We start from the raw sequence: 24,954 nt of genomic DNA, 5'->3' as shown, positions 1-24,954 counted from the left end.
GAGGTCACTTTGAGGATTTGGATTTTATATGCCAACGCATTATCAATTTGGACGCCTAGATTACGAGCCACTTTCACCGGAGATGGGGGGGATTCAACTCGTGAGGCCACCACATCGTCGCGGTAAAGGGGATTTTTGGTTGAAAAATAAAACCTCCGTTTTGTCAGTGTTTAACTTCAAGGTATTAAGTGTCATCCAAGAAACGATATCAGAGATGCAGGTTTTAAAGTTCACAATGTATTGTCAGAGTGGTCTCTGAAGGTGAAAATAAGCGGAGTACCATCAGCATATGAGACCACTCGGACTCCGTGAGCCTCTATTACTTCTGCTAAAGGAGACAGATAAACGTTGAAGAATAGAGGGCTGAGCGCCGATCCCTGGGGGACACCACAGCGAAGGGGTTTTTTGTCTTTGGAAAAATAGTGCAGGCACCACACCTGTTGAGTTCTATCAGTCAGGAAGGATTTGATCCAGGCCAGAGGGGTGTCTTGTATCCCTATCTTGTGAAGCCGGTCTAGTAGTATGGAGTGGGAGACGGTATCGAAAGTCGCGGACAGATCGAGGAGCACCAGCATAGCTACCTCACCTCTGTCCACGCTCTCCCTGATTGTCTCTGTGACTTCCAGAAGGGCTGTCTCCGTACTATAACTGGATCTGAAGCCGGACTGAGTCGTGGAGGAGATTTTTTGTCTCCAAGAATTCTGCCAGTTGTTCTTGTACGACTTTTTCCAGTATTTTAGCAGGTTTGGGGAGGAGCGATAGGGGTCCATAGTTGCTAAATACTGTTTTTTTTCAGGATGGGGATTACTGGGGCCTGTTTCCACACAGAAGGGAAGTGACCGGAGAGAAGGGAGGAGTTCCATATGGAAAGAAGTGGTTGAATGATGGCCGGGGCCAGGGAAGTGAACATCTTAGCAGGAACTGGATCAAGAGGGGAGCCTGATTTGCATTTCTGCATTTTCAGAAGTGCAGTGTCTAGGGAGATTGGCTTGAAGGAGCAAAGCATTGATTCACTAGAGAGCGGGCACAGAGGGGTAGTCTCCTCCCCAGACCCCTCAGAGGGGTTAAAGGAGAAAAAAATATCAGAAATGTTATTATGAAAAAATCAGAAAGGCCATCTGAGTGAAATCCTTCACAATTTGGTATAATGTTTTGGCCGAATTGCCCGCGGTCTTGATTTTGGTGACGAAATATTCTTTCATGGCCAGTTGGCGAAGTTTATACATTTTTTTTTAGAGCAGTTCTGTAGTTGACTTTCGTGGAAGGATCATAGTTGAGACGCCAAAGCCGCTCAAGTCTCTTACATTTACTTCTCTCTTTGCGCATGGTCGGGGAAAACCAGGGAGCGGAGGGTTTAGCGCGTGCCGAAGTGTGAGATTGGATGGGGGCAATGGAGTCTACGGCTGCAGAGAGGTATCTATTGAACTTCTCAGCATCGGCATTACGATCGTCAGAAGGCTGCCAATTCAGGTTGGCCATTGCGTGTTTGAGTGAGTCGCTAGTGACTTTGGTCCATTTTCTCCCCAGTATTTCCGTTTTACTTAAAACAGTAGGGGGGGGGGGGGGGGGGGAGGGGGGGGGGGGGGAGGAAATCAAATTGAACGGGATTAAAAAATGGTCTGACCCGGTAATGGGTAGAGAAGGGTAAATGGTAATAGCCGGCAGATTGGTGAATAGAAGGTACAGGGTATGACCCGCCTTGTGCGTAGGGCCCTGAACTCTTTGTTCCAGGTTGATGCCTGCTAATGTTTCAATCAGAGACCTTGCTTTTGCGCAGGAGGGGTCATCTACATGTAAACTAAAATCACCCAAGATGGTGAAATGGGGGTGCTTCAAGGATAGATCCGCAAGGGTAGCTAATAGCTCCGTGAGGTAGGAGGGCTGGGTGCCTGGAGGATTGTAAATCAGTGCACCTGCAAGAATCAGGTGCGTGGAGTCTGAGACACTGAAATACATAGCTTCGATGGGGCCAGTATTCGCTAGTTTCCTGGAGGTTATTTTCCATTGTAAACGGGATATTATGGCTAACCCTCCTCCTACTTTAATGCCTGGGCGGTTAATCCCGACCAGTTGGTAGTCTGGAGGAATTGCTAGAGTAATGTCAGGGTTAGAGGTATTATTTATCCAGGTCTCGGTGAGGAACATCAGGACTCAGGAGTTAGAATTTAGGGACAGCCAGATATCACCAGAGTGCCGCGGAAGAGACCGGCAGTTAAGGAGACATGCTTTTATCACCCGTGGGGGGGTTTCATGTGATTCCTCTTTTATACAACCTCGAGGGCTGGCAGGAGAACAAGGAATATAAAAGGGGCAGTTCTTGCAGACAAAGTGTTTGCTGAGCAGCCAAGCAGGGTTGCATTTAATAATATTACAGCCGGACTCGGGTCTCAAAGCTAATAGTTGAGACCTTAGCCAACAAATTTGTTTGATATGGGGTCCTGAGCAGTATGGCTAGCGCTGGTCGCGGCACAGGCGCGGACGGGCGCAGACTGGCTTGCCTTCCGGAAGTGCATCTCTTTAAGTGGCTAGCTAACACGTTGCCCCGTGGCTCCACCCTTCCAGCTTTGTCACTGGCGATCGGCCGCCCTACCCTCCACATCAATCGGGCAGAGCCCGTGGTGGACCGGGGTAGGGGCGGGGTACCAGGCGGTAGGAGTGAGGCAGCGAGCAGCGATAGTGAGCACAGGTAAATATACAGTTAAAAATGAATGTTTGTTTTAAAAAATCAGGGGGAGATAAAAATTCAGGCACAACCTGCAGCAGCTAGCGCAACTGAGTTAAAGCGCGCGTCCACAGCGAGCAGATCTGAGCCTTGCCTTCAGTGGCTGACACGCTGCCCCGTGGCTCCACCCTCCCACCTTTGTCACTGGGGATTGGCCGCCCTACCCTCCACATCAATTGGGCAGAGCCCGTGGTGGACCAAGGTAGGGGCGGGGTATCAGGCGGTAGGAGTGAGGCAGCAAGCAGCGATAGTGAGCACAGGTAAATACACAGTTAAAAACGAATGTTGTTTTAAAAAATCAGGGCAAGATAAAAATTCAGGCACAACCTGCAGCAGCTAGCGCAACTGAGTTAAAGCGCGCGTCCACAGCAAGGAGATCTGAGCCTTGCCTTAAGTGGCTGACACGCTGCCCCGTGGCTCCACCCTCCCAGCGTTGTCACTGGGGATTGGCCGCCCTACCCTCCACATCAATTGGGCAGAGCCCGTGGTGGACAGGGGTAGAGGCGGGGTATTAGAAGGTAGGAGTGAGGCAGCAAGCAGCGATAGTGAGCACAGGTAAATACACAGTTAAAAATGAATGTTTGTTTTAAAAAATCAGGGCGAGATAAAAATTCAGGCACAACTTGCAGCAGCTAGCGCAACTGAGTAAATGCGCGCGTCCACAGCTAGCAGATCTGAGCCTAGCCTTAAGTGGCTGACACGCTGCCCCGTGGCTCCACCCTTCCTGCGTTGTCACTGGCGATTGGCCGCCCTACCCTCCACATCAATCGGGCAGAGCCCGTGGTGGACTGGGGTAGGGGCAGGTATCAGGCTGTAGGAGTGAGGCAGTGAGCAGCGATAGTGAGCACAGGTAAATACACAGTTAAAAATTAATGTTTGTTTTAAAAAATCAGGGTGAGATAAAAATTCAGGCACAACCTGCAGCAGTATTGCAACTGAGTTAAAGCGCGCGTCCACCTCTCATGCCATCTCTTACCAATGCTAGAATGCATGACAATTTAGGAGGGCTTTTGAACTTGGCATGTGCAACTGGTTTGCAGCACTGCACTCACATTTTTGACCCACAAGGTCCCTCCTTTTGCTCTTCTTGTCTGGAGGCGGGCCTGATGTAGATGGGATGTTGGCCCTCTTTCGTCTTATCGAGGTGATCGAATCAGCCGGTACACTTACCTTGATGTATGCAGGGTCATTGGGAGAATACTTGTACTTTTTCTCCACCCTTGGAGTCACAGCTCTGCAAGTGGCAGGTTCTTTGAATTATTCCCTTCCCTGGTCCAGGACACTTAGAAGCATTGGCAAGAATTGGTTCCTTGTTTGTGTTGGTAAAAGTATTTTCAGCAGGAACAAGACTGAGGTCTTTCCTTCTCCAGCTGCACCACTCACTTTTCCGTAGCCTTTCTAATCAGCTGATAATACATACTAATATCATCTGGAGGTGATGGCCTTGAGGGATAGTTATCTACCGCCTCCTCCATGTAAAGGTCTTGCCACTAGGACTTTGAACTCCGATTCCTCAGAGCTTTGGAACATTTCTCCCATTTGTTCCTCCTCCTCTTCGTAGAAGAGTTCTGCTTCCTCCTCCTCCTGTGGCTCTGGAGTTAAAGGTGGCTCGATATCTTCAACGTCTTTTTCTCCACTGTCCTTTTCTGCCAAAACACTAGATTGCTGGAGTATGCACAGCATGTGTATCTACAGCCATACATGCCTTGAACATGCAATTATCACTGGGACCTAGGGCCAATGTTAGCCTATGAAGATTTCTGTGAATACTACTCAAAGACTCTGTGGGTAAATCAGAGCCAAAAATAATGATCCTCTCTGACATATCGAGAACTACAACTCCTTATCAGAATCATAGTTATTCAAGGATACACTCCAATTCCAAACTCCTGTGATACACTTCAAAATGAAACCTGTTTTGCTTTGCACTGATTTGGTTTCGATAACTGGTACTGGAATTCTTAAAATGTTTCCATCCTATGAAATCCTGGAACTAGCCAACTGAACTACCTGTGAGCTAAATTCTCCCAAGGAAAAAAGTGTTCCCTTTTACTTGCCAAAGCATAACTGTATTTCTTGCACTCTTGAAGTGCTGTGCGATGTCTTGCCACTGATGCTAGGTGACAGTTATTTAAGTCCCTGAGAGCAGTAGCCACTAGTTTCAATGGTTGGGGCAACAGCTGGGCAAGATGCAAGCTCACCCGGAACATCACTTGACTGTAGTATTAGTTGAAAAGTCCTGTATTTAAAATACACCGGCTGAGTTCAAAATTCTAGAGTGGCAGTCACCCACAGGTCAAAGAAGCAAAGACAAAGTTTAGAACAATGCCAATGGTTCTAGAATTATAGCGCGTTTCCCTATTTATCTCAAAGGATCCGTAGTTTAGGGGTGAAGAATTTTAAGACCTTAGCAACAACTAGAGGTTGATACAGCCTCCCCCCACAACACGGGAGAGTCAGGGATGAAGCTGGCTCATTCTTGGTAACTGAAGACGAAAATCTTGTTCTTGTCTTAAATTTACTTTGGACGGTGATACTTACTTCCTGGTCAGCTGACTAAGAAGCAACCTTATCTCCTTCTGGAAGAACTAGTCTGCAGAGATGTCCCACTGTTCTTCACCGGAGGCTGGTTACTACTCTATGCTTATTCACTTGCATTCCAGCAAACTGCCCAGGTAGGTAAGTCTCCCTTTTCATTTAGGTTAAAAAAAGCAGTGCTTCAATGTCTCCCTGGACTATGTCATGGCCAGGTCATGTCTATGTTAGCTAGTTAGACACAGCTCAGGCCCTTGCCTCAAACAGGTGACCAGGTGCTTTACAAACATAGATCAGACAGAAACAGATGACTGGGAGTGCTTGGTTCTCTCGGACAGGGCTACTGTTATTAAACTGAAAGATCTAATGGGCTACCTTACTCACCCACAGAAAAAACTGGAGATAGGCCAAGCTTACATCATGCACAAGTTTCTCGGAGAGAAGGGATGACATATGGATGCACATCAATGTTATTGATTAGATCATATCACTACAGCTGAGAGTATGGGCACAGACTTCAACAGCTATCAGAAATGGTGCCACGTTACTCAATGTAAGCTAATTATGTGTTTGTGATCTGCAAGTCTGAAGTAGAACACACCTTCCCTTCCAAAGACCTAAAACTCCCTGTGCTTCTAGGGAAACTTTTGAAGGATAGTCAAATATAATTTTGGCAGAATCACATTCATTATAATATGCACCAACATCCCTAAATGTGTGTTGAAAAGTTATAAGAGCAAATTGATGATGTTCAACATGTTCTAATTTATTTGATGTTTAAAGGAGAATCTGAAAAGTACTTTAATTAAAAGTAAGATCTCAAATTTTTCACAAACATTTAGTTTAGGCCCTTTTGTCAAATATTTTTATTGACGGATTATGCATTTCAAGTTTAAATATGATTGTGAGTCAAATGCAAACTATGTGTAATGTCTGTTATAGCTTATCAAAACAACACTTTCCTCAAAGCAACATACACATCAAAGTCTCTCCTAGATGTCACCAAAATCAGTATAGTTCACTAATCTTGGGATCAAGATGCCGTCCAAGCAAGTAGCGACTCTGTGGCAACAATGGGCAGAGTTTTTCGACATGTGGCACAGAAACTCTGTATCAGTCTCATAGTGACAAGCTCTCACATGCAGTCCAATCCCAATCCAAAATACCAGTTATCTTTTTCTGGGTCAAGACTGAATGAGGTATCAGAAGTGCTGCATTTAACAGCAATATACCTGCCAGCACAGTGGATTATTGTAGGGAACAGAAAAGTTGTGCTGGGGCTTGAAGATTTAAATGTTCCTTCTTTGGAATACTTCCAATAAAATCACATTAGTTTGTGCAGAGCGTATTTATTGGCACAGCAAGTGAACAGCCAACATGTGTTTCACCCCTAAACGGCCAGCAGGCCTGGAGCTTCTTCAGGGCAGTATTGATACAATCTTGTAGTCCCGGCTTTTAGCGTGGTCAGGAAATTTAGCGGTTTAATCTATTAGTCACGGTGTAATGCCTGGTTTCTCCAATATCGGGTTGAGTAGCAAGACCGACTTGCTACTCGACCCGATATTGGAGAAACCAGGCATTACGCCGTGACTAATAGATAAAACCGCTAAATTTCCTGACCACTCTAAAAGCCGGGACTATAAGATTGTATCAATACTGCCCTGAAGAAGCCCCAGGCCTGCTGGCCGTTTAGTGTTGGCTGTTCACTTGATGTGCCAATATATACGCTCTGCACAAATGAATGTGATTTTGTTGGAATTATTCCAAAGAAGGAACATTTAAATCTTCAAGCCCCAGCACAACATTTCTATTCTCTACTTAAACAAGGGGGTGAGGGGTGTCTCCCTGCTGAGGGCTGAAGCGCAAACAGATTGGAAGCTCATTAAACTGACTAGTAAGGGCTTGTGATCTTGTTACCCCTTCAACCTGTGCAACAGTGGATTATTGTGTATAGAGCAGTTCCTGGTCAATTTGCACCCAGGGCTTTAGGCCCACCTATTTTCCTATTTTACTTTCTTGGTTCTTCACCAGTCTCCTTTTTCAGTAGTAGGTACAATCCGGTTGCTTCTTACTCCCTGGAAGAATATATTCTCTGGATACACCCAGACTGCTGGACTCTGCCACCAGCCATCCCCATCTCAGTAGTTCAGTAAGTACTTCCATCTAAATTACCTTTACCATTGTCATGTGTGATAAATTGGTTTGTGCCTTGTGTGGTAAATAAACTTACTATCCATTTCTGTTTGTGTAAAAGGTCCCCAGGGGACAGATACAATGCACTCATATATCATTGTTTATTTTGCCTCCCCTATTTTCAGAACTAGTACATTTCCTAGGTTCGGGTTTGGCATTGCACCTTCACTAATGTGTCTCCTTTCTAAAAGATTCCGACACCAGCCAGTTTCCTGATCTGTGCCATAGGGGGCAGTGAGGTTAACCTAGGCACTTAAGTCAGCATGCAGTTTATTTATTCGCAATAAGGATACACTGATTCTCCTCCTGATGATTTACATTCTAAAAATCTGTCAAAGACTTATCTCAACACAAAAAAAAGGAACGAAAATGTGGCAGTTGTTCTCCACCTTTCTCCACTTCTGCTGCCTCAGAAGCCTTCATCCTTCAGCGACTTTGCAGGTCCTGGAAATGCGGACATCTCCAGCACTCTGTGTCCCTGATCCCTTCTATCAAAATATGTCACAGCCCATTTCCTACTGAAACTCTCAGTGATTCGATCTATTTGAGCCCTCCAATGGTTTCCTCCTGGTTTGGCTGTAGAATATATGACAGTGATGAATTACTGACTCAGTGATACAGGACCGATGGTGAAGACAAATGCTTCCTAACCACATGAGGTTTACTCATAGGCCACTTTACTTCTCCACAGCCTACAAGTGGCTAGCTGCCCCTTACGCTGCCCATGAGCCACACTCATTGAGAGACAAGTGACAGGAGCCATGAGTGGGCTAAGTACCTTACACAGTGGTTGTGTGGCTTAGCTGTAGTTGTCGATCCTCTAGCATCTCCTTCTCTTTTAGTATTGCTACAAATCAATTAGTGCAGTCTTAATTAACATATTCACATCCTTATGTTACACCAAACTCTAACAATCCTTAAACCCCTTCACCTGATGTTCTCTGCCTCCTAAAGGATTCAGCAGTCAATATGGTCAATTTACAGCCATTCTTTGCAAGACTTCTGTGTCTCACAGAGAATTGCCATCCTTACTTTTGGGATGGGAATGAATCAGCATAGAGTACAGTTGTGTTCCCTGTACTACATGACTAACTGCAAGTTATCTCTTATTCCTGGTTATAGAAGTTTTGGCCAAATTCTCACACTAATCAAGCCTGTGCGCGGAGGCCTAGGCCTACCCTTGATTAGAGTTCGTTGGCCTGTAGAGACACTCCAAGCAAGCCCACAGTAGTGACAGAAAGACAACTGTACCCGTCATGGGTTTACAAATGCAGTGTGGTGGTGGCAGTATACCATGTTCTGCAGTGATACTAGTGTGACCAGGTATTTTTGCCTGTCTCTCGTGAAGGAGAACCTACTGGTCCATTCATACAAAGTTTGGCTGCTAACGGTGAACCCGGAATGCTAGGACCGAGATCCCATGCGCATGGATGTGAGCATGTGCATTAGTGAGGTGAGGTATACACTTCACGAGTGCCTATAAACCAGAGTGACACAGGCATTTGGGTTCCATTTTGGAAGCTCCTGGCCTGTTCATGTGCATAAAAGGGAGGTGATTTTGCTTACCCAGTCAGTGGAAGAGTATTGCTAACACTCCTGAGATTGGAGAGAAGGAGCCCAGTCAGTGAAGTGGAGAAAGAGGTGACAGGCTTCCTCCAAGGGATTTGATTAGATCCCTTCTATACAGAGGGCTGCTAATTAGTCTTACTGAAACTGCTATTGGGTAGTTGGCAGGAATGAAGGGTGGGATTGCAGTTTCCGTTGTCAGGATGCGAAGGGACTTTGAAAAGGCGAGCAGCTCTTTGTCTCTCATCCTGATCACTTTCAGGTGTGGCTGTTGTAAATCAGGTGCACACTGCTCATCCCTCGTTGTACCTCTTTTGCTGTGAACAGCATCCCTAAAGACCATGGCTGAGTCGAAAGACAGACTAGGGAGAACACAAAAAAACAGAACCGACTAAAATCGATCTTAAAAGACAGGCAGATAATCTACAATCACTATTATTCTTGTAGAACAGTGGGTGCTGCTGACCCACTTCTTGTTCAATTTCCAAGTTCTCTTTGACCTTAGTAGTGAAACACAAAGTTTCCAGAGGAATAATGCCCAACCAGGGCTAGTGTCTGCCTGACAGCCAGCGTCCCAGCTGTGATGGAACATCACCAGGAGGAAGAACTGACTGACTTGTCCTGGCTACCCAAGTAGCCCTGCCTGAGCAAGAGGGAAGGAGCAAGCCAACCTTGCTGGAGGAGCGGACTGTTGGTAAAATATTGACTAGGACTAACTGACCTATTTTAGTTCACACGTCTCCCCACATCTACACATACTAGGGCCCTCGCATCAACTGCACCCACCGGCAGGAGCAAAAGATCCCCGATAAAGAGCCCCGGTTTTGTGTGCCCGTTGGGTATTGCAGCACCGACCTGACGAGGGGCAGGCTCAAATGATGAAGCATGACACCTAGCTTGCTGGGTGTGTGTGAGCCAGAAGGAGAACTCCCTCTCCTGTACACACACAAAAGTGGTCTTCAGTGACTGACTTGTCTCCACCAGCTTCCAGCTTCCTGCTCCCTAAACCCCATCCTAGAGGAACTTTGTACTCTTCTTGTACTCATACCACACACACACACACAGCCCTAAGTAATTGCACACACATCCACTCAACATGTACATGGCATAAGTTAGTTGAAGTTACTGGGTTTCACATAACGGCAGAACTTTACACAGGAGTATTCCGTAAACTGCACTCTCTTTAACTAAGAGATAAAGGTCTGGTCATGCCAATGATTCACAAAACTGAGTATGCTGCCACTACTGCTTTATGTGATTCAGCCTAGGAATGGACAGTAATCCTATGCCCATTATAAGGGCATGCTTAGTGTGCCCCTCCTGGCCACAAAACAGATTTGGGTACTCCCAACACCAGAAACAGATCTAGTCCTCTGTGCGCACGTTATGGGAGTGTAACACTTGGTCCAAACAAAAAGCCAGTATACCAGTTTGACATACAGTCGGGCAACCAGGCAAGGGGTACATGGAAGAGACATTCCTTTTCCAACAGAGAACATTCTACATGGTGGTCGCAAGTTCATCTTTTGCAACAAGCCATGGGTCAGAACCCCACATTTCTGGATAAAATGGTCAGAAAGGCATTCAGGCCCTTGGTACCTTAATTAATTTAATCTTTGAGATACCGCCTATTGCCTCCTTGATCTTTATGAGCTTGCCCAATGACTATGTTTGAGGAGTTGGTTTCTGACAACCCAGGCAGTCTACAAAGATATTTATTTTCCCCTCACTCCCCTCTTCTTCCCCAGACAGAACTTGGTAGAAGGACCAGAGCAACTGAGATTTGATATCTTCACCCCCCCCACTGTCTGCCATCTGGACCTTTCAGTTACTAGATACCGGAGGGAGCTCCTTCAGGAATTTATAAGCTAACTAATAAACTGCAAATATTGTTACCAGCTATGTTTCAAGTCTCCTTGAACTAGAGTAAAGACCATTATGATGTATTCATTTACAAAGTCCTAATTTGAGCACTGAGTGCTATAACCTTTCTCCCTAACTTGTGGGAAAGTGAACACTTTTGTGTGTTTGATTTTATACCCTTAACGGCTAAAGGTATGCCCAGATGAGGGGCCCCTTGCTTGCTGTGCCACAGAATCCACGTTAAACCTCACTGATGAGGCCTAATAATGCAACAATCAGTTTGGGGCTGTGTGTGGTCCCTTCTGGAGGAGGCCTTTCCTGGAACTTCTGGATGGACTGGTGCCATGAGGAGCAAGGTCAGTATTGATTTCCATAAGGCAGGTCTCTGTCTAGAGTTCAGTAGAGGGCGAAAACACAATGGGCTGAAGGATACCCGAGTGATTGCCAATGAAACATTCTTCCTATCACCTTGTGTCTTTGAGCGCAAGATTGTTACGATTATAGTTAACTGTTTTTTCCAAGCATATGGTTTCTATAATGTCTTCCTTCTCCTTGAAAAAGTGGGCTCCAGTGAGTATTTGAGAAACAAGTTCTCTGTAACTGGCATTTACTGCCCTGGCTTATAGGTGGGTCTTCCAGTCTGTTCTTGACTGAATGTAGCAGGTCTTGGGAATACGAGTGAGTGTCTTGCCCTTATGGTCCTCGTGGAGTGCCTTGGATTAAAGTGTTATTACAGTTCAAAACAGTCTCAATAATATATTGGTGTGCTTAGGGATTTATGTTCAGTTACTCTAGAGCCAGCATCTTCGTTGACATTTGGGTCTGAAACTCTAGACCATCCACTTCATTGCCTATTTCCATGAAATGTTCCTGAAGCTCCTTTAAACAGAAATGTCATTATCTTTCCATTTTATCTCCAGCAGGTAAAGCTCCTGGTGGGCTTATGGTACATGGTGATGTGGTACACTAATCGGAGGACTTTTAGCCAAGTATTAATGTGATTGGTAGATTCTTTCTTCGTCTGCTAAGGAGACAGCATTTCCCTTACAGAGAGCTTCCTTTTCCGCTTATGGTCACCATAAAGAGCCAAGAACAACCAGCAATTTCAGATCACCTGCCTCCAACCTTAACAGCAGTCTGGGTCTAGGTGTGGATCAACAATTTTATGTCAAAGTGGTCAGTGGTTGCCCAACCTATATGTTGTATGGCACTGTTGCAATTATGTTTGGTTGACAATGGTGCTTAGTTTACAGTGAAGTGGACCAGTGTGCACTGTCTTAAAGAGCAGAGCAAGCAAGTGTTGAGAGCAGAAGGCACTGGGACATTCCCGCCAGATCTAGCTATGCCCCTGTAGACGGTAGATGGCTTGACCCACTGTGTACACATTTACAGTAGGCTTCACAACTGCTCAGCCTCGAGTAGGTAAGCACACTGGCTCAAGTACTGTGCCTTTACTATATGCTTTCATTGTGGGTGGATGACTCAAGCTACTCGGACCTCAGTGCTCCATGGTCATCAATTATTGTTCGTCTCTCAGGCAATACCTGACCCGCTACACTTCTTTTGAGACTCTCCATCAGCAATGTCCCAGAGGACATCTGCTTAACAGATGTTTCTCTGCTTTTCAGTGGATACTTCTGTGTCCTCCTGAGCAGTGGACTTAATGTTAGGGGTTCACCTCTTTGCTAAAATCAGGTGCTAAAGTTTCCCATGCCCAGACCAAGCAGCAGTAATGGAGCTGGTCTTTGTAGGGAAGCTAACTGACAATTGTTGACAGTAGTGGACATTCTTAACATTAGACTTCGCAAGACTGCCCTTTTCCTTTGGTGCTCTGGAGAAAAATATTGTGCTCTTCTCGCTCACAGCATATCATTTTGCGTGTTCACTTTATTCAGACATTCAGTGTGACATGGAAGCACTCAGGCATTTAACCTAGTCCGCATGTGGCAATAGTCCCGCTTACTGCAGTAGAATGTGCTCCTCTTCTCCGCCACAAAAAAAGTCAGCACTGCTCTTCCTTCCGTCCTCAACAGACTTAATTCTGTCCTCACCAACCACCATGAATACTAGGCGCATAGCTCCATTGGCTGCCTCATGCCTCTAAGATATAGTAGGGACACATCTCCATGGCATCTCAGGGAGACCCACCACTGAGTCCCAATTCTAGGAGTGGGGAAAACCTATAGTGGGTGCCCCACCACACAAAATAGAGGACCCATTCTTTTTCCCCTAAGTCCCAAAGCCCCACTTCTTCTCTGCTGCACAAGCTTAAAGCATCTAGTCATCAGGAAGTGCAGGCCAAAGACTGGAGCTCACAGGCAGTCTTACCCTTGAGCGATGCGGAGGGTCCTTTTACTCTGGGCACACTGAAGGTCTTTCCGCAGTAGTGTGGAACTGGTGGCTCAAAGCCTGAGCCCCATTCATAGATGGTTGGAACTGGGTGTCCTCCTTAGGTGTTTCTAGTCAGCGATTTTCACTGACACCCAGACTGCAGCACTTATTTTGATCCTCATTGGGGGCAGGGATCATCTTTTATCTTACTCACTTGGGAGGCACTAGCCCACTCGTCTAAAATGGAGGCAGTGGTTTACATTTGTGTAGTATGCTCCTCTGGGACAGAAACCAAAGTTTAATTCTCTTTCAGGCCCCGATCAGCACTATTAACACTTGCAATGGAGGTTAGCCCAACATCAGTCTTTGGTCGCTTGGGTAGTGTAAGCATACTTTGTAGGCCTGGACTGAAGACGGGCAATAAGAATTCATAGTTCACGCCATGTCCTGTCAGTCACGCCACTCTGAATGACTTTAGTGGATAATGTCAATCATGTCAAGCAATGTATCAAAGCATCTTACAACACTAGCCTGGGGCTCGCATTAAACATTTAAAAACATACTATATACACACATCAAATGCCCCAAAAAACTGAAATCTAAACTTAGAAGCAATAAACACCATTAGACAAAAAAAAAAAAATCAATAAAATTACTCTCTGTAATGAGAAATAATAAACTGTAAGGTGTGACAACTGCACAGAGGAAGAATCCATTAATTTAAGTATGCATACCTCAAGTAATATTGTACGCCTTTCTTCCCAGGCTTCAAGGTCTTCATCGAGAGGAGATGACCGCCAGAACATTGTAGGGCCCTCTATACAAAGACAGATGGAGACTAATATTAGGATTATTCAAAACTAAAATGGGTTGTTTGCTTACACTTGACTGAGTTGTTTTAAACCATAATTCGGTAGCACATAGGAAAAACTAGAAACCGGCTGTGTGCTGGAGGGAGGTATTTGGCAGAGGAAGCATTGGATACAGCTAGTATGTATATCATTATTTTTTACAGAGTACATATTTTCATATATGAATATTGTGTACTTGGACGTGCATTTAATTTGAAGGTGAATGTGTGAGTGCAGCTATGTGGAGCTTAGGTTAAAATGCTCCAGAAACAGTGCGAGTTGAATTAATGTGATGATGTCACAGATGGCATGTTGGAAAAGTTTTATTCCAACAGAAAGCAGTTAGTAAGGATGGGCTGAAAGAATGAACTGATGCAGAGAACAACAACTAGGGATTGAGCCTGAAGACTGGAGGAGCAATGTAGTTTCTTCAAGGACGTACCAGGGTAGAGTTTCACGGAAGTAAATCTAATTGGGAACTTCCCCATGGTATGTAATTTGAAGTGTCCCATGTGTATGGAATCCTGGCCCAGATCAAGATATTCAACCCTTATACAATGTGCTGCTGAAAGGTGATAGATGGACTTGGTACCCTAGAATAAAGATGGACCACCAGGATCCTTGATTTAATCCTCTCCTAATGCCGACCAGTGCTGAGCCTTGTTTGCAATATGTGGGTCACTTCAATCTCATGTCTTCATAACTTTTCCTTCACAAAAGGTAGCCACGGCAAACTGGCACACTTTTCCCCCATGGCGGAGATTCTACAGTACCCAGGCATTGTAGATTATCCTGGAGGGAAGAAAGAAAATAGCCAAAATATTGCAGACTTCGTTATGTGGTTGCTGAATTGTCCCATTTGTTTGTGGTTTCTACCTCTTTGTAGGCTGTGGGAGAAACGAGCATGAAATCCACGATGCAAGCTGAAAGGTAATCAAAATTCTGAATTCATTAAAGGGTAATTTGAGCAGATCGTGAATGGATCTCACAGAGGAACGAATTGTTAAAACGAAACATATACATATATTTCTTTTTTTTGGCCTGACTGTTGATTTACAAAAGTAATATACGATTACGTCGGTCATACTCTTCTGGTCGCAGGAATATACATGTTTGTTGATTGTCCAAAAGCATGCTGTACCCAGAGCCAAATACGAACTAAGCTGCAGCTTATTCTGATTTTTTCATTGTTGAGCAACCTTGCATCAGTCCCTATGGTAAAATCTAATGGATGAAAAATGGGTAAGCAGAAAACCTATGCATTTTTCAAATGTGTCCAAAATATTGAGTTTAGGTGTAGTGGATATTTGTAGAACTCTAAATTTGGAATTATCCACTCTGTAATGTGATTTAGAGAGTATTGAACCAAAAAAGGAAATAAGTTATCAAACTTTGCCTAAAATCATAAATGTTTTGCACATTTCTGTGAGAGAAACCTTCTGCAATCTTTGGAAGCCACAAAATTCCTACCACCTAGAATTCCTACACTTCTCCAAATAAAAAGATTACCCCACATGCCTTGTTGGGCCTATCGCCGGCGGCTGGAAAAAATTAGTCAATTAGGTCTCACAAAGTCAAAGTGATATGCCCAGAATCACAGGATGTTGCGCGTCCTTGCCGGGACTCAAACCCGGTTCCCCAGATTTTGATAGCAATTAAAAATGCTACCTTCCATGATAAAAATCGGAGGATGCAGTTATATAAGAGTTTGAAGGGAGGACCCATGAGTGTTTTGAGAACAATGTAAAGATTCCATGAAAGCACAGGTCGAACCCAAAGTGGAATCACCATTTTAAGCCCTTCAATGAAGGCCTTAACCGCATGCGCGCTAGCGGAATTCCGCTCCTGCGCTGACTTTTTCAAAAACGCACTTTACGTGACGAGCTGGGCTCGTCATCAGCGTGCGAGCGGGCTACGCCATGACGAGCCCAGCTCGTCATCAGCATCGAAGGGGTTAATAACAGGTACTTTGAATAACATCTGTTTTGGAGATAGGCAGCTATTTCTGCAAGGTGTAATCATATGGATGTGAAAGCGTGGCCAGAGAGCTGTAAGTGCAGTAATTAGCAGATAATGTTTTGCATTGTGGCACTGAAAAGATTTGTTTGTTTATTATGGCAGTAACAGTCAAAACTTTTCCATTTCTGTAGCAGGCCCTTGTGGTGGGTCTACTTGCTTCTTGGAGAATGGTCAAACATTCTGATGGGAGATTGAGATATTCAAATTCTATGATCTTAGGAGCCATATCACTAGGTTTAATGTTTTGGGATTTAAGTGCCTGATTTCTCCATGGTTCTGAGTGAGAAGTTCGGGCCTGTTGGGGAGCTTCTGGTATGGAACCACAGAGTTCTAGTAGCGTTGTGTACCATGGCTGGCGGCCTTTCTGGACCAATTATTTGGGGGGGTGATTTTAACCTATTACAAAACCCTCGAGTGGACTCTTCCAAGAAAGACCGTCAACAGAATAAACCCCAAGTCTCCTTAGCTGTTCAAAGCTGCAAGATAGATCTTGACGTTATTGACCATTGGCGTAATTTGAATCCCACCAAGCGCGAGTACACATGCCATTCAGCAAAATATAATTCTGCGTCAAGGCTGGATTTTTTCTTGTCCTCCCACGATCTAGAATTATATAATTATGCATACCTACCCAATGCCTTTTCGGATCATGCGGCTCTTTGCATGGAGGTCAAACTGGGGAACTATGAAGCAAGATCTATAAATAGATGGTTTTTTAACAAACTCAACCTCCTTGACCAACAATGGTGCACTGATATTAATGAAAAGATCGAGCTATTTTTTTCACAGAATAGAGGTACAGCTCCTTTAAACATAATCTGGGATGCATTTAAAGCTACTTTACGTGGAATAATCACATCTAAAGAGATCCCCAAGCTTAAGGCAAAACGGGAGGAGAAAATCAAACTTCAAACTGAACTGTCACAGGCTACCCAAGAGCATTATAGGGTTAGATCCCAGATTTCCAGCCACAATCTCCATGAGGCGAAGCGTAAGATGAAGGAATTTTATTATGAACTAGGTGAGATAAATAGTAATTTTCAGGCACAAAAAATCTATGAGGAGAGTGAGTACACAGGAAAGCTTCTGGCCTGGCAATCTAAAGAAAAGCAGGCTCGAAACAGAATAGATCAGTTAACTGACCCTATCACTAAAAATCAAGTTAAGACCACCACTGCCATTGGTGAGCTGTTTTTAAAACACTACGAGGGGATATATCAAGCATTTGCGGGGACCACACCTGAATCTATCACAGATTTTCTTCAGCCACTGGAAATACCTAAAATGGATGCTGAGGGCAAGCACTACCTCACACAGGATTTCACATTATCAGAACTAGATGAAGTGATAGAGTCTTTCCCCAATGGCAAAGCCAATGGTCAGGATGGCCTTCCCATTGAATTCTTTAAAAAATTTGGGGGAATATTGCGTAAAGAATTCTTGGAATTAATTAATAATTTACTTCAAGGTGGTCCCCCACCGGACTCTTTTCACACAGCGGTGGTGGTCAGTATTTTAAAAAAGGGAAAGGACAAGGAAAATATAAATTCTTACCCACCGATTAGCCTTTTAAACACAGATTATAAAATTTTTTACTAAACTTTTAGCAAACCGATTAAATAAACTAATAGGATTACTAATAGCTTATGATCAGTGCGGTTTTATTGCAGGCAGGCATCTCCAATCCAATACTACATTTTTACTGGAGGCGCTAGACTATTTTAAAACTAACAAGGTGAAGGCTCAAATTTGGTTTTTAGATGCGGAGAAAGCCTTCGATCTAGTCTCCTGGGATTATCTGTTTGCAGTTTTACATAGTTTTAATTTCCCGAATGCTTTTATCTCTCTTTTACGACACTTGTACACGAATTCTAGGGCACAAATTATCATCAATAATACCAATATTGGGTCCTGTGAGGTCATTAGAGGCACACGACAAGGCTGCCCCTTGTCCCCAATTTTATTTGCACTTTTTATTGAACCTCTAGCGATCGCCATTAGGAATATCAAAGCTGAGACCGCCCCAATTTTAGGAATGACAAATATAAAACTATATGCGGATGATATTGCCCTTTTTTTAGACTCTAAACCCTCAAGTCAATTGAAGATTCTAAAAATCTTCTCTGACTTTCAAAAGCTAGGGGTTATAAAATTAATGTAAACAAAACAGAAATTATCCTATTTAACTGCACTACAGACACTTTAGTTCCTGAATTCAGGCAGATATACAACACGGATCCAAAGAGATATCTTGGTATATTTATATCGGATAGCCTAGACGACCTTTACTTACTAAATTTTCTACCTTTATTAAAAAAGGTGGGTTCACTTTTAGATCGTTGGAATCTACTACCCCTGACTCTTATAGGGCGGGCATCGCTAATTCGAATGTCGGTATTACCCCTTTTTAATTTCCTTTTCAGTGCGATTCCCTGCGCAATCCAGGCCTCATATTCTAAAAAAATAGAAGCTCTGATTTCCTCTTTCCTATGAGCAAAGAAATCCCCCAGACTTGCACTGAGCACTTTATCAATCGTCCTTAAAACAAATATTATATTCAACAACCTAATTCCCCTCCTAGGCTGCTCTCCTTTCCACACCCAATATGATGAGCCCCTTTTTATAGCTTCTCTAATAGCTAAATCCCTTATATTACAGTCCTGGAGAACAGATTCTGTCCCATCCTTCCAGGCATGGAAGGCAAAATTACAGCGAATCCAGGGTAGGGAGAAAAAATATGCCCTTAGATCAGGGGCTCTCAAAAAATATGATAAATATTGGAGTGTGTTCGATGTCTAGATTTCTCTTGTTATTACTTGACCTGATTTATGCTTTATTGAAAATATTTATTAGTCGATTACGACGGTTCTACCTTCGCACGCTGCACTTTAGAACTTAGCTTTGGAATATTAAATGTGAACACGTTTATTATATATGTATGCTATGTACTCTTTCAATTCTAAACAAAATCTTTTGGTTATTCGAACTAGTTCACTAATTGTCTGCTCTTACACAACTTTGCACTTTATAACTTAAATGTTAAATCGACAATTTGTATGAATGTTTTCCAGTATTTTCCTTCCTCGTACTGTACTAATTGGATTTCAATTGTATTGTATTGCTATATTTGAACTCTCAATAAAAATAAAATATCTAAAAAAAAAATGGCTGGCGGGCACACGTAGGGGCTACTAGTATGTGTGTGAGAGATGTTTTTCTAAGTGTTCCAGAAAGGGAAGAAGTGGGAAAGCAGGGAAAAGCATAGGAAAATATCCCTGACCAATTCACCCATAGAGCATTGCCGTTGGATAGTGGAGGTTGGAACCTGGAGTCAAAGTGTGGCCATTTGCATTGTCTGAGGATGCGAACATATCTATTCGTGGAAATCTCCATTTGCGAAAGTAAGGGAGAAGGACTGGGGGGGGGGGGGGGGGGGGGGTGGAGTTCCCACTAGTGGACTTGTTGTTGCATCCTGCTGAGGAGGTCGGCAAAGCCATTGTCTGTCCCTGGAAGGTGTTCTGCTAACAGATGAATGTTGTCTATAGAGCATAGCGCCAAATGGTCTGAGCTAGGTGTAAGAGTTCTAGAGTGTGTATGCCGTCTTGCTTTTGTAGATAGTACATGGTTGTTGCATTGTCCATCCTGACTAGAACAACCTTGCCGATGAGGTGAAGTAGGAAGGTCTTCAATGTGATGTGAACAGCTTGAAGCTCTAGATAATTGATGTGGAAAGTCAGGTGCTTAGAATCCCAGTGACCCTGGACTGTGAGGTCTTGTAAGTGTGCACCCCATCCTGTGAGAGATGCGTCCGTTGTCAGAGTGATGTGGGGAACAGGGTCTAGAAAAGGCTGCCCCTTTAAGAGTTTGTTGATGTTCTACCATGCAGAGAATGATGTGTGCAGCTGTTTATCAACACTAGATCTTATAAATGACCCTGTGACTGAGACCACTGTTGTGCTAGGCATTCCTATAAGGGACACATGTATAGACGAGCATGGGATACAATGGCAATGCAGGATGCCATTGAGCGTATGAGATTCATGACAGTTTGTATTGTGAGTTGCTGATTGATTTGAAATCGGGATATCAATATTTTGATATTTTGAATTCTTGTTGTATTCAGATATGCTAATCCTAGGTTTGTATTTAGGATTGCCCCCAGATATGGCGGAATTTGCTGAGGTAGAAGGTGTAATTTTGTGGGATTTACAGTGAAGGAGATCTATGGTAACTTGTTTGTGTTTCTGGCATTGACAATGTGTTCTGGATTTGATGAGCCAGTCGTCCAGATAAGGGAAAACATGGATGTTTTGTCTGGACAGATTTGCTGCTACTACTGCCAACACTTGGCGAATACCGAACGGTAGGACTTTGAATTGGTAGTGTTTTCCTGCTATCACAAACCTGTGGTATTTGCGATGAGCTGGGTGAATTTGATTATGGAAATGGGCGTCTTTTAGATCGAAGCCTGAGAGAAAGTCGCCTTGTTCAAGGAGTGGGATCATTTGAAAGTTTTTCGACAGGAGACAGTGGTTTCGGGGGTGTAATACACCCGCTGAAGGAACTTGAAATGCACCAACCTGTGCCTGCCATTAAGGGAGATTTTGCGCGTGCTGGAACAGCAGTATCGCCACATATTGTCATCGATGGGCGTTTGCAGATCGTCCTGCCATGCTGCTCTAGCTTTAGAGTGTAGCAAGCGCTGATGCGTCACTCCCAACTTGTTGACTTGCGTGATTAATTTTTTAGCAGGTGTTTTAGTTTTAATGACATAGGTCAGTTCAGGAACCTCCTCAGGTTCCTCCATAGCAGAGCCCAGGACCACCCGGAACGCCGAGCGGAGCCTGTGAAACTGGAATTTTTGAAGCAGTGAGGGGCCCGACGCCGTGGGTGTGAGCTGATCCCAGGTTTTTAGTGTACCCTCGGTGAACAAATCCCCCATCTTCGCGATTCCGAGAGAGCGAAGAGCCTCGACGACGCCCTTTTCACCCAAGGGGTCCAGCCAGAGCGCCCAGTCTACCTGCATCAGTGGGGAGTACAACATAGTACAGCCGCGAGCCCGCGCCAGGGCATGCCATGCATGGTTGGTTGCCTTAAGGGAATCCATCCGTCCGACAGAGCGATCTGCCGGGAGGCAGATCGTGGCAGGCAAGGGGAGCGGGTCCGCAAACAGTTTTTCTAGGATGAGATGCGGCGTGCGTGCGTCGCCGTGGACCCATGAGTGCAGATGAGCAGCTTGCGCCACTCGGTTGTAGCGCTCCAAGTCCGGGGCCCCCAAACCCCCCATCTCACAGGGGAGAATCAGTGTCGCCCACTGTACTCTAGGTTGTTTGCCGCCCCAGGCCAGTCGGATCAAGACTTGTGTGAGCTGCCTAAAAAAGGACTTCGACAGCACCACAGGAATATTTATGAAAAGGAACAGGAACCTGGGCAGCACGATCATTTTCATGATGGCGATCCTGCCTAGGAGGGATAGCGGGAGTTTACACCAAGTGTCCACATCATCGACTAATTTATTGAAGGCTACACCATAGTTATCCCGGACCAGGACCTCCGGGTCAGTGTGCAGTCGAATGCCAAAGTACCTGACCGAATCTGTGGACCACTTCAGAGGGTACTCCATGTCGAAGGGATGTGTCACTGGAGTGATAGGGAAGGCGATGGATTTGTCCCAATTCACCCGTAGACCTGAGAGTGAGCCAAAGCGGACCACCTCCCGGAGAACTGCGGTCAGATTCGACTCCGGGTTTCGGACGTATAGCAAGGTGTCATCAGCGTACGTCAATATCCCTATTTTGTAGGTGGGAAAGCTTATCCCCTCCAGACTGTGGTACTCCCTTACGGTGCAAGCCAGGGGCTCCGCCACCAGCGCATAGAGTAGAGGCGATAGGGGGCAGCCCTGCCTAGTACCCCTGCCAATATAGATCGGTTCCGACACCCTGTCTCCCAATTTCAATCTGGCTGACGGTCGGTGATACAACGCCCCAATTCTCTGCAGAAACGTTTCGCCCAGGCCCAGCTTCCGTAGCACTCTGATCATGAAAGGCCATTCGACAGAGTCGAATGCCTTCTCCATGTCCAGGAATATCGCTAGCGCCCGCTTCTCCTGTCGGACATGTTGCATCGTACCCAGCACTGTGCGTATGTTGTATGTTAGATTTCTGCACGGAACGAATCCAGACTGTTCGGGCGCAACCAGCTCCGGGACCAAGAGAGCTAGTCGATTGGCAAGTACTTTGGCGTAAATCTTTGCGTCCACATTTAGTAGACTAAGAGGTCTGTACGAACTGCAGAGGTCCGGGGGTTTTCCCGGCTTCGGTACAGTGACCAGCAACGCCTCACGCATGGTGAGGGGCATCTCACCATCCTCACAGATCGCGTCGAAGAGGGTGATCAGGTGTGGGAGCAAGATGTCTTTGTAGGTCTTATAGAAGCCTACCGTGAGCCCGTCGGAACCCGGTGCACTACCCGCTCTCATGCCGGCCAGGGCCTCCAAAATGTCGTCCTCATGAAAGGGGGCCATCAAAAATTCCCTGTCCAAATTCCGCAGGAAAGGCATGGCAATATGGTCCAGGTAATCGTCCATTTCGCTCTCAACGCCCTGTGTGTTGGACTGGTAAAGGTCGGCGTAGTAGCGTCTGAAAGTCGCTAGAATTTGCTCCTCATCCGCGACCACGTCGCCCTCTGGGGATCTCAATTCGTCTATCACTAGTGGTCTCCGAGAGCCCTTAACCATACGAGCCAGAAGGGCGCCCGGCCTATCTCCCTCCCCGTAGACCCGGGCCGTGGCGTATTTACCCATATAGAGAATCTCCCTGTCCGCTAGTGACTGATACTCTGACAGTAAAGGGGTGAGCGCCGAGCCATTGTCAGTGCTAGGGTCCAGTAGTTGGCGGCTCTCCAGGTCCGCCAGCTTAGCTTCTAAAGCGGTCAGCTCCCGCCTAATGGTACGCAACATACTGGAGTGTTTTGACATAGCCATGCCTCTAATAAAAACCTTGAATGTCTCCCAGACCGTGAAAAAGTCATCAACAGAGCCCAGATTAGTAGCAAAAAAATTATCAATATCTTCCGCCAGTTCGCCCCGAAAGACATCATCCAACAGGGCGAAGGGGGGGAACCTCCAGGTAAAGGCCGGTATACCCTTCCTAGCAGTGGAAAGATGCAACAGAATGGGGGAGTGGTCCGAGAGGGTGCGCGGGAGAACCTCGCAGGTGCCAATACTGCTCAGGACCGGTGGAGTTGCCAACCAATAATCTATTCTAGTGTGGACGTTATGGTAGGCCGAATAGTGTGTAAAGCCGCCCTTCGAGGGGTGTTTGTCCCTCCAGACATCTACCAGGTCGAGTTTGATCAGCTCGGCTTTCATGTAGGCGGCGGAGGCCTCCGGTCGCCGAGCAGGGCCCGCAGAGCGATCCCTCTCAGGGTCAAAGACAAAGTTAAAATCCCCTCCCCATAACATCCCAGGTTGTGCGTGAGACCTACAGTGTGCGGACAGGGCTGCATAGAATTCAGGGTTATCATAATTGGGGCCGTAAACGTTAACTATCAACAGGTCAAGTCCCTGACCCAAACATCTAGCCAGGACATATCGACCCTCCGTATCTGCCATTACCGGGATCAATTTCAATTGTGAGGAGGGGCTGACCCAGATTAATACCCCCCGAGAATGTGTCGTGAAGCCAGCCGCCACAATTTGTCCCGCCAACCCGCGAGACTGTAACATCCTACTATTGATGGGCAAATGGGTTTCCTGCAGGAGGGCCAAATCAATATGATGTCGGTGTAGGTAGCTAAGGACCTTCCTCAACTTGCGGTAATCGTTCAGGCCCCGCACGTTCCAGGTCATCATTTTCAGTTTGTGTGGGGAATGTGTGGGAACATTCAAAGCAGCATTCGACATAGCAAGGACAATTGAACCATTGTATCACCAGGGATGGCGAGAACCAAACGTAGCAGTACACATTTCACCGTTGTAGCCAGCCGGCACTTCAATTCGGGTATATTTCCACAGAGCAATCCACTCAAAGCAACTGCAAACTCCCCAAACCCATTGAAACAAGAACCGCCGTCAGTAGCCTCCCCCAACCCCACCACCCGCTCCCCCACCCACCCACAGCCGACCACCCCCAACCAGGTCAGACAGGCCCCAAAAACAACTCCCATCAACCCAAAAATAGCGATTTGTAGGTCGTTTCGAAACTCGACTCCCCAGGGAGTCACACAGCCAAAGGCACCGGGGCAGAGCACGCCTGTATGGAACCGCACACCAACTGCTCTATCGTATATAGTCAGTTCGACTCCCTAGCCCGACCCCGCTATTTGTTCAGTGTCCATAGTAAATCACACCAATGCGCTCCCCATCCCCACCAACCCCCCAACCATTGAACACTGGCCTGTGCATACCCCCAAGCAGCGTTATCCGCCCCCCTCTTCAACAACCGCCATAGCGTAAATCCACTCGATTCGTACGCTGCACCCTCAAACAGTACTGACAGTCATAGTGCAATCCAGACTTACCGCCCCCCCAAGGGGGTGGTTCAGCTCCTCCATTTGAGGAATAGTGTCCCCTCCGCGTTGAGGAGAGCTAAATACTCCATTAGGACCCATCTAGTCTTGCTCGTCCATGTGCGAGACTGAACCAGCGTCGTCTTCCTGGTTCTTCCGAGCCTCCTTGCGCTCCCGGGTCCATTCCTTCAGGGACTTCTGAAGGTCTCTGGGATCCGTGAAAAAGTAGGAATGCCCCCCTGTGTTGATGCGGAGTTTGGCGGGGTACAGCATCGCATAGTCCAGGCCCAGCATACGTAGTTGTTTTTTGTACGGCGCAAACTGTCTCCGTTCCTCCTGGACTTTAGCCGTGAAATCCGGGTAAAG

General features: G+C 45.7%; 1 protein-coding gene across 1 annotated transcript in view; it reads right to left on the bottom strand.

Moving 5' to 3' along the window:
- NOL8 (nucleolar protein 8) overlaps positions 1–24,954 on the bottom strand; it is a 297,417-nt gene that overhangs the window by 15,823 nt on the left and 256,640 nt on the right. The window contains exon 16 of the mRNA XM_086938941.1: positions 13,945–14,027. Coding sequence (XP_086795067.1) covers positions 13,945–14,027 — 83 coding nt within the window. The remainder of the gene's footprint in view (positions 1–13,944; positions 14,028–24,954) is intronic.

Source organism: Lissotriton vulgaris, chromosome 9 (genome assembly GCF_964263255.1).
Source record: "Lissotriton vulgaris chromosome 9, aLisVul1.2, whole genome shotgun sequence".
NCBI classification, from domain to species: Eukaryota; Metazoa; Chordata; class Amphibia; order Caudata; family Salamandridae; genus Lissotriton; species Lissotriton vulgaris.
This window is presented reverse-complemented; position numbering and strand designations above follow the sequence as displayed.